The 11,042-nt window shown below is 34.9% G+C and overlaps 2 protein-coding genes across 2 annotated transcripts; both read left to right on the plus strand.

Moving 5' to 3' along the window:
• The first annotated feature begins 3,320 nt into the window (after positions 1–3,320).
• LOC141662140 (F-box protein At5g07610-like) lies at positions 3,321–4,883 on the plus strand. The gene is made up of 2 exons (XM_074469187.1): positions 3,321–4,570; positions 4,787–4,883. The coding sequence occupies exons 1-2, from the start codon at positions 3,327–3,329 to the stop codon at positions 4,791–4,793; spliced, it is 1,251 nt and encodes a 416-aa protein (XP_074325288.1). The 5' UTR covers positions 3,321–3,326; the 3' UTR covers positions 4,794–4,883.
• A 1,954-nt stretch (positions 4,884–6,837) lies between these two features.
• Positions 6,838–7,772, plus strand: LOC141661245 (uncharacterized). Its single transcript, XM_074468231.1, has 2 exons — positions 6,838–7,233; positions 7,422–7,772. The coding sequence occupies exons 1-2, from the start codon at positions 6,838–6,840 to the stop codon at positions 7,770–7,772; spliced, it is 747 nt and encodes a 248-aa protein (XP_074324332.1).
• The last annotated feature ends 3,270 nt before the right edge of the window (positions 7,773–11,042 follow it).

An 11,042-nucleotide genomic window follows, 5' to 3' on the forward strand; every position in this document is an offset into this window, starting at 1 on the left:
GAAAATAGACCTTTGTGCACCATTACTGGGTTTTAGAATTTTTAAGTTCCTGTATATTTTGGGTTGTGTGCCTTTATAGGTTTTATCGAGTTGTGTGCCTGTATAGGTTTTATCCCCGAATGAGATTTTAAACTTTTATATCTTCTGCCATATTCTTGGTATGAATTTTTATTACATATTGTTTGACATCATTACTCTTAATTGCATAGTTTTTTGGGAGCCGTGCTTATGTACATATTTGAGATTTTTACATAAGCTCAATTTAATTATGTTAATATATATTAAATTTAGGTAAAAGATATTTGTCGCCGTGAATAAATCATTAGCAAAGAGAAAACAATTCTTTCCAAACTATAAATAAATACTACTAGAAAAAATTTCTTTAAAAAAATAAAAAAATATATATTTAAAATAGTGCACAAAAAATATCTATTGCATATGATTTTTGTTAGTTGCATTTATATATCCACATAATATAATTTAGTAACTAGTGACTTTGCCATTTGTAATTGTTTACTTAATTTAAGTATGTATTGTTTCTTTGTTGTTCCCTTTATTATAAACTAATTACCTAATTTTGAATGACAGCTTATGCCATCCTCATGTTTGGGAATCTAGGAAATATATATATATATATATATATTTTTACTCAATCATCTATATGTTTTTTTTAGTCAATGAAACTAATTTTGAATGGCATGTATTGATGTTTTTTTCTTGAGAAACAATGTTGGTCGCAAGTAGCCTAAAAATCTAAAATATCATATCACTTCTCACAAAACATTTAAGTGGGATTACCAATCCAACGAAAACTTATCAATAGTAGCATAATGTTATCTCGCCGGCTTTACTGTCAAATGATCTAGGAATAAAAGGAAAAGATAAGGTAACAGAACTAGCCAACATACGAATATCCGTATTAAAATAAAAATTTACCAATAAATGGCGTATGTTATTAAGGAATATGAGGAAAACCAGATGGCTAAAATTGCTTCCCGTGGCTAGGTGACAGGCGTTTAGGAAGCTCAAATATGATAAAATCATCCATCACAACTAAAATTTCACCTTAAGAGCTGCGGGGGATCCCAATACAATGAATGTATATTGAGGAGGGGTAGTAGCAGGCCGAAGCAAGGATTCTATCTCATACTGATAATTTTTGACCAAAAGTAATAGCATAAACATGACAATGAAAAAAATCCTCATCTTTCAAATGCAACAAGTTGTGTTCATAAGAGTTCTTAAAAACCAATAGCTTGAAATTTTGATAGAAATGAAATTATTATATGGTATAACCATAAGGAATGCGATCGCACTAGCCTTGTCGGAATAAGGGCCCAAAAATATGATTTTATTATTTATATTTGTATACAAGTATAAGCATGTGTAAGATTCTTATATAAAAATCTTGACTGTGGTCGACCGTCTTTGTCCTTCGGTTGTAATTGTGTTGTCAATCCCGAATGATGTTTTTGTGCGGTCAGTTTTTATCATTTTTTGCATCGGTCGGAATAAACCATTTCAAAAAAGCCCCGTTTCTTTTAGTGATTGTCAGTAAGGTGAGAGAAAAGTTTAAAAAATTTTGAGGTCTTAACGTTCTTCGCATCTCACTTAAAATAGATTGAAATAGATAAGATTCACCAATAATATTATTTTTATGTTTTATTTACAATTGTTGTTAAGCTTAGTTTTCTTGTTTTGCATTCTATTATGGTTTGTATATATACTTGAGTTTATGTTGGGCAAGAATATACGAATATACATGTTTATGACCCAATTGCGCCAACTTAGATATTCTTTCATGGCGTGTATATAGTGTTTTATAAATGACATGCATATAGTGTTTTATACATGAACTTATGATGTTACCGGCGAATAAGTTTACAATTTTCAAAACTGAATTACCATCACAATACTATCACAAAATACCTGGAAGACTGTTGCCACTTCCCCGATCTCCTTGACACGTCGACACTTGGGGGATGTCTCTAACCTCATCGGTCGCCTATTTTAGGTGTGTTTTTTCAGTTATTTCCATTGTTAGTTTTTTCAGAACATACATAAATTACATGTTATTTATGATTTATACTCTTAATTTAAATAAAATATTTAAAATCTTAGATACCCTCTTAAGCAATTTTAACCCCGAAAAGCATGACACCAGTCTCCGTTCCCTTCCTGGAATCAGTTCAGTTCAAGTCTTTGTCAACCTCGATATCCATCTCGAGCCTGGTACCTGCATTTCCACTGTGATTCAGTATCAAAGTTTCGCACCCCAAATGCGATTTTTAGCCATCAGTAAAGACATATTTTCCCCTGTTGGCTTCATCAACTTGTACTCTATTAGCATTATATTGCACATCAATAGCAAAATAAGTGTGAGCAACTCACCTGACCACTAATTTTCTTTTTCCTATATAGTCATATCAATCTTCCCTTTCTCGCCATTCCCTTTCTCGCGCCCCTGGATTTACTAGTCCATTCATCCCTCCTGGAGAGAAACCTTTACTTCTAACCCTTGTGGAAACAAGATTGGATGCTAGCTTGAAGATGGCGTGAAATAGTTTAAACAAATTCTTATGCATTTCATAATTGAAGAACCTATCGGTCGCTCTTCAATTATATTTTACAATAAAATATCACAATCACTCACTTTCCTTCACTTTTTGTCTTCAATTTTTGGATAAAAATTTATCTTATAAAAAATAACTTAGAGTTTAATTACATTTCTATTTTGATCCATCAATAATGTTCATTGGTTTATGTATATTTTTTTCTAGACAAATTTTTCTTATAAAATATTTATATTTTAATATTATTTAGTAGGACATTGTGTCCATTTTTATTTTTTATATTAAAACTTTATATAAGTCATTTTAACTATGATACAATATTTCTTGATTTTTTGTAAAAAATTACAAAAAACTTAGCAATACAAAAATATGTAATCAAAATAAAAGTAATTAATAAAAAATTAAAAAAAATATAAGTATTGACAAAAAGTAATACAATATTTTTATATTTGCACATTATAATGGTGCCCTATTTTATGACCAGATAAATATTAGTTTTATGAATAAATTATAAAATTAATGTTTATTTATCAACAAATTAAAAAAATTTCATGTCCAAATGAAATAATTTTATTTAAATACTATTTTTTATCAAAAGGTTTTTTTTGTAAAAACTCTAAATGAGTTGTAATACTTTTGACATAATTTAAGTAAAGACAGAAAGAAAAAAAACTTAGGGTATATAAAAGAAAGCAAGCATATTGCCATTTTATTTTATCAGAATACAGAGCCGCCGTCAGTTGAGCAGAAACGATGAGGACCAACCTTAAATCTAAAAAATTGTGTTCAGCATCAGCAGAATTAATAGGGGGCAACGATTTCTTTCTCGGTCTGATTTTAGTTCGTGTTCCAGTCAGATCAGTGGTCCGATTCAAATCAGTCTCTAAACAATGGTGTGCCCTAATTTCCGATCCCCAGTTCGGGCGCCGCCACACTCTTGAAAACCCTAGCTCACGCATTCCTTTGGGACTCCACTTGTACAACCCTGCTGACTCAATGGAAGATACAGTTTATTCCATATCTCGCTCTAATTCTGAAGGTAAGATCCCTCTTTGTTTAGATCCTGCTGTACTAACTGAAAGTATTCCAATAAACTACTGGAGGGATTTGCTCTCTAGAGAAACTGTCATGAGGATGATACAGTCTTGTAATGGGTTGAATCTATTTAGATTCAACTCCTTCGAAAGGGATAGGAAAGCGTATTATGTTCGAAATTTAGTTACCAATGAAATCAAATCAGTACCTTCACCCAAATTAGATTCTAGATTTTATGAATGGATTGTTACTTTTGTTTTGGCTTTTGACCCTCTGGTATCACCCCATTACAAAGTTATCTGTGCTACAGCGTCGATAGCGAGAGTAGTTACATCTAAATTCATGATATTTAGTTCAGAAACTGGTAGATGGAAAGATACTAATGTTACTATGGATGGACATGAGCTGCAATACGGAAAGGGACTGTATTGCCATGGTGCTATTTATTGGATTGTGATAAACACGCAATCTTGTTATCGTTTCGATATTGAAGCTAAGAATTTGACCAAAATCTCTTTTCCTCCAAAGGCTTCTGGTTCAGGCTTCAGGCATTTTGTTGAATCTAATGGGCACTTGTACATTGTTTGTGTCGTAGACTGCGCACAAAAAAATTTAAATGTGTATGAGTTGGATGAGGTTACTATGAAGTGGGTTATAAAGCACCGGGTACATATTAATCATCTCATTTCTTCATTACCACATGATTTTGGGAATGGGGGAAATCTGCAGAAATGTCACTCCATCCATTCAATATTAAGCGTTCTGAGAGGAGAAGGGGAAGAAGACACAGCTCTTCTTGTAAATATCTCTGGCAAAGTTGTTCTGTATAATCTCCAAAGTAAGAAAGTTGAGGTGCTCCTTTCTGAGCTCAGATGGAACAGTATTAAGGGTGGGGCAATTCTTTATCTTGGTGAACCTCCATTTATTCCTGCATATCCTTTCGTTGCAACCCTACATCCAATGTAAGCATAAGCCCCTCATTAGAAATTTTCTAATTATTTTCTATTTAATTTACTATAGCTTATGTTGGGAAAGCATATGGGAACTGACATGTTTATGTTATGTATATGCTATTACCTTTACAGATCAGAGTTTCTTGTTTTCAAATTCATGTATATTTTTTTCTGAAAAATTAAAATTATATTATTGACTACAAAATGTTTTTCTGCATTTCACAGGGAATAATTTGGGGGAATAAGTTGACATCAGCACTCTCGACGTTGTTTCTACTATGTTTAATTTTTAAGGAATGTAAGCAATGAAATGTAACAGGAATATTGTATGATCTGCATTTTAATTTACATAATAGAACTACTTGCTGAAAATTTGAGAAGACACCGTGTCTAGTCAGTTTTAGATTTTCTACATTTTATGTATTACTTCACTGTGTGTATCTAGACACATTATATAGTTTTTTAGTGTAATTTTTATCTTGATATATCACCTAGTGAGATTATTATTTATTAATGTTCATTACAACAAATAGGGGCATCTATGATGGTCTTTTTTTATTGAAATTGTCAAATTGAACCGATTACGATGAAAATTTTCCGTTGCTTTTGTTCTTGTTCGAGTAGTAAGTTCAAATATTCATCATAAATTTGCATTTCATCATAAGTAAAAGCACCGAGATCCACTTTAGCAATTTAATAACAAATAAACTTACGAGCGAAACAAACATCGTATGTTGTTAACTTCAGACACAAAAACGTCGTATTTTAGTATATGGGATCCTCTTGGTTGTCAAATTAAATATAGAAAATTACTACATTACGACGGAATATATTATGAACAACCGTCGTAAATAACTCAGAATTATGAATAACCCAAAAATATTAAAATCAGCGATATGCTTTTTTCCAGGTTTCTAGCCATTTTTGGCTCCTGAATCAATTCATTAATCTGTCTAATCACACATAATCCTACATACAACTGTAGCGCAAACCAAAAATTTCATGTCTTAAACACTTACGATGATTTCATGTTTTTTTTATTAAGATGGCACGCCCAAATTGTAGCTCTTGTTGTAAATATCTCTGGCTAAGTTGTTCTGTATAATCTCCAAAGAAAGTTGAGGTGCTGCTATCTGAGCTCAGATAGAACGGTGTTAACGGTGGGTCAATTCTTTATGTCAGTGAATCTCCATTTATTCCTGTATATCCTTTCGTTGCAACCCTACATCCAATGTAAGCATAAGCCCCTCATTACAAATTTTCTAATTATTTTCTATTTAAAAAACTATAGCTTATGTTTGGAAAGCATACGAGAACTGACATGTTTATGTTATGTATCTGCTATTACCTTTACCTGTGTTGATGTTTATGCCAAATGTTTCTTTGTGCCGTGTAAGGAATTTGTTGTCCATTTCACAACCACACTTAACCTCCACTACAAGAAAAACTGCTAAATACAACCGGTCTAAAACCGGTCGTATTGAACTAAATATGACCACCAGCGGTGGTATTTAGCTAAATACGACCGGTTTTAATGCATTCTATTGTGGCTTATATACTTTTAAGTGGGAGAGCACATGGGAATTGACATGTATCATGATGTGTATCGTGTTTTCACAAACAGTGACCAAGCCATCTAGATATCCAGTTTTCTTACCTGTTTTTTTTATTGTCAGTTACTACCGATGATAGATAATTATAAGTGATTCAGTTATTGTGCTCCGATGATAGTTTGCTTGGTTGAGTAATTGTACCTTGCTAGGTTTATTTAATAGCAGCAATTTTTGCCTTTGATGACAAGTTAAGAGTTTGTATTTCTAATAACACATTTTATATTTCTACTTCTGTACATGTACTATCTGAAACATATCATAATTTCTCTCTTTCTCATCTTTGTTGGTTCCTTTAATCTAAACTTGTATTTATTTTATTTTGCTATATTTTGTTTCCATGCGTTTATACTCAGTCTACAGGTGTGAAGTAGTTGCTTGCTTTTAGAATAGTTGCGTGCTTTTAGGAGATTACAAGAATAATATTCAGTAGTAGAGACTTGTTCGGAGTTTAGTTATTTTCCCTAGTTTGTAGCTTGCTTTTTCTGTGTACTCAGTTTAAATATCTCTTCTGCAGTTCTAATAAAAACTATGCTATTTGATAGCACATCTTTTGTTTTCTCTCAGTTTTCATAATAAACACAACAAGTATAACCAACAATCTGGTATCGGAGCACTTGGTTCAAACAGTTGATGCCCAAGTACATGCCAAAAGCAGTGTCGACAATGGAACCAGGGAAAAATAAAGACAGTGCGGTTAGTTTGAATTACCCCATGTTGATGAGAGGTAATTATACAGCATGGGCTCTGAAAATGAAGGTATATATGCAGACCCATGGCTTCTGGGATGCAGTGGTACCTAAAGATCTAAAGATACCAATCGATGACAAGATGGATAAAATCGCTATGGCAGCTATTTATCAAAGTATTCCCGAAGATATTCTCCTTTCACTGGCTGAGAAAGAAACTACAAAAGAAGTTTGGGAGGTAATTAAAGTAATGTGTCAGGGTACGGAACATGTGAAGAATGCAAAGATAAAAATGCTCAAGGTTGAATTCGAGTCACTAAGCATGAAGGACTTAGATTCTCTCGATGATTTCTGTTTGAAGATCACAGGCATGGTGACAAACATTCATGCACTTGGAAGGCAGTAGCTGAAGCTTATGTCGTGAAGAAAATATTAAGAGCAGTACCCCCGAAGTTCTTGCAGATTGTGTCCACCATTGAATAATTTGGAGATCTGGATACAATGACAATAGATGAGGCTGTCGGTTCCTTGAAAGCACATGAGGAAAGGCTTTGAGGACAGGGCGACAATACTTGGAGTCAGTTGCTTCTCATTGAAGAGGAATGGTTGAAGAAGGAGAAGGAGGAGAGCAAGTTATTGCTCACTAGAGATGAGTGGATCAGGCGATCAAATAGAGTTAGAACGGAACAAAGGTTTCGAGGACGAGAATATAATCGAGGCACACGTGATAGGAGCCGTGTAAGGTGTTTCAATTGTAACATTCTCGGACATTTTGCTGCAGATTGTAGGAAACCTGGATGTGATAAAGAAAGTAAGGAGGAGGCTAACATTGTTGAAATTCCAGATGAACCAGCATTGATTTTAATAGAATGCGAAGGCAAAGGAGAGAATATGATGTTATTGAACAAATAGAAGGTGACACTTAAACTAGTTCAAGATGGAGAAGGAAAAAGAATAGAATCAAACCTATGGTATTTGGATAACGGGGCCAACAACCATATGACTAGGGAACGAAAAAAATTCAGGGATTTGGATGAACGAATAGCAGGGCAAGTGAAGTTTGGAGACGGATCATTGGTCCACATAAAAGGGTGAGGCTCTATAGGAATCAAGTGCAAAATAGGAGAACAATGATTCTTGAAAGAGGTATATTATAGTCCCTCACTCTGTAGCAATATAATTAGCATTGGCTAGTTATCGAAAGAAGGAAATAAAATCAAAATTAGTTGTGACTATATGTGGGTACGTGATAATTGCGAAATCTTCTTATAAAAGTCAAGAGGTCTATGAATAGGTTGTATAAAATTATTCCTGAAACCTGTGAACTACGGTGTCTGTTGTCTAAGACGGATGAAGATTCTTGGCTGTGGCATTCCCGATTAGGTCATGTCAACTTTAGGGCGATGATGCTAATGGATTCAAATAAAATGGCGCATGGTTTGCCAAAGTTGTCTCACCCAAAAGATGTATGCACAAATTACATTATGACAAAGCAGATCAGGAAAAGCTTTCCATCTAAATCTCTTTTTGCTGCAAAGAAATCTCTAGAATTGGTTCATGGAGATTTGTGTGGTCCTTTGTCAACACCTACGAAAGCAGGTAACAAATACATATTCCTTTTGGTTGATGATTATAGCAGGGTCATGTGGGCATATCTCTTGAAAAGCAAGGATGAAGCACTTCAAACATTTAAGAACTTCAGAGCTCAAATCGATGATGGTCCATAAAAATGAATTAGAACTTTCAGGACGGATCATGGTGTCGAGTTTTGCTCGAAAAAATTCACAGTCTTCTACAACGAAGTTGGCATTAAGAGGCATTTCACAGCGCCTTACTCGCCACAATAAAATGGTGTTGTGGAATGGAGAAATAGAACCATGATCGAGATGGCTCGAAGTATGTTGAAATAAATGCACCTGCCAAGTACTTTTTGGGGTGAAGCTGTTCGACATACGATTTACATATTAAATCATCTACCCACACTGTGCTGTTTCTGGAATGACTCCATTTGAAGCTTGGTTTGAGTAAAAACCAGCTATTAGTCATATACGTGTCTTTGGCTGCCTAGCATACATGAGATTGCCAAGTGGTTCCATAAAAAAACTTGAAGATTGAAGCAAGCCAGTCATTCATCTTGGGAAGGAGCCTGGAATAAAGGCTTATAGGCTATATGATCCCATCAACAAATTAGTTCATATCAGTAGAGATGTTATTTTCGAAGAAAGAAAGTACTGGAACTGTGATGAAAATGAGGAAGTTGCAAAAGAACAAATGAAGATATTTACTATTTTTGGAGCACGGTGTTATGATGAAGGAGGGAATGCATCAGAACAGGACTCTAATGTCTCTTATGATACAGAGATTGATAGTGACACAAACTCTAATTCGATGAATACTGAGCCTATGCATACAACGAGTTCTTCCGTTTCAGTTACAGATTCTGAAACGAGTAGTGAGCCTAGAAACTACAGAAGTCTCAGTGACATCTATGCTAATACTGAGGTGGTTGAACTCGAAGATGATGAGTTACTGCTTATGGGTGTTGATGAACCCATGAATTATGGACAAGCTGTGAAGGATCGTAACTGGAGGGATGCAATGCAAAGGGAAATTGATATAGTTGAGAATAACGAAACCTGGAAGCTTACAGAACTGCCACCTGGGCAGATCGGTTTGAAATGGATATATAAAATAAAGAGAGATGCAAACGGGAAAATTCAGAAGTATCAGGCAAGAATTGTTGCCAAAGGGTACGTCCAAAAACAAGGTGTGGACTACGAAGAAATCTTCACACCTGTCACACGTTTTAAAACTATAAGGTTACTCCGTGCTCTCGCTGCCAAACATATCTGGGAAGTTCACCATCTTGATGTCAAAACGGCTTTTCTAAACGGTGATATTTAGGAAGAAGTTTATGTGTCTCAGCCTGATGAGTTTTTTCAGAAAGGAAAGAAAAACTTGGTGTACAGGCTTCTAAAAGCTTTATATGGCTTAAGGCAGGCACCCGAGCCTGGTACGAGAAGATAAATAAATGCCTTGAAGAACTGGGGTTCGAAAGATGTCCTCACGAGCATGCTGTCTACACCAACAAAGCTGAAGGAGAAATTCTTATTATTGGAGTTTACGTCGATGATTTACTCTTAACAGGTACAAGTGTTACTGTTATCAACACGTTTAAGGACCAAATGAATAGAAGATTTGAGATGAGTGATCTTGGAAAGCTCTCATACTACTTGGGAATGGAGGTAAAACAGAGTGTTGGGTGCATTGAGATTAGACAAATGGCGTATGCTAAAAAAATACTAGAGAAAGCCGGACTAGGCGATTGCAATCCAGTCAAATATCCTATGAACCCCAAGGAAAACATTGGCAGAGACGAGGGTGGTCAGCCTATAGACACAACTCAATTCAAGAGCTTAGTTGGGGGGTTAAGATACCAGGTTCATACAAGACCAGATATCACGTTCTCTGTGGGAATAATAAGCAGGTTCATGGAGAAGCCTACATCAGTACTTCTTAATGCTGCTAAAAGGATTTTGCGTTACATTAGGGGTACTATAAATTTTGGTCTAGTTTACACGAAGAACAGTGGGAATAATGTGGTGACTGGATATTCAGATAGTGACTTAGCAGGACAAATTGAAGATCGGAAAAGTACAGGGAGAATGGTTTTTTACTTGAATGCAAGTCTGATAACCTGGGTTTCTCAAAAACAAAGATGTGTTGCATTATCTTCTTAGGAGGCCGAGTTTATGGCCGCCACTGCTGTAGCTTGCCAAGCTATTTGGTTACGAAAACTTCTTACTCAGATTACTGGAGAAAGCACGGGTCCAGTGGTATTATATATTGACAACAAATCTGCAATTGACTTGGCTAAAAGTCCGGTATTTCACGGACGTAGTAAGCATATAGACATTCGTTATCATTTTATCCGTGAATGTGTTAAGAAAGGTGAAATCATTATCAAACACGTTAGAACAGACAAGCAACGAGCTGATATCTTAACTAAAGCATTTCCAGTGATCAAGTTCGAAAAAATGCGCTGACTTCTTGGTGTCAAAGAGCTCGCTGAACAAGTTTAGATTACGGGAGAATTTTGTTGATTCTTTTAATCTAAACTTGTATTTATTTTGTTTTTCTATATTTTGTTTTCATGCGTTTAGACTCTGTCTACAGGTGTGA

The sequence above is a fragment of the Apium graveolens genome, chromosome 5 (genome assembly GCF_009905375.1).
Source record: "Apium graveolens cultivar Ventura chromosome 5, ASM990537v1, whole genome shotgun sequence".
In the NCBI taxonomy this organism is placed as follows: Eukaryota; Viridiplantae; Streptophyta; class Magnoliopsida; order Apiales; family Apiaceae; genus Apium; species Apium graveolens.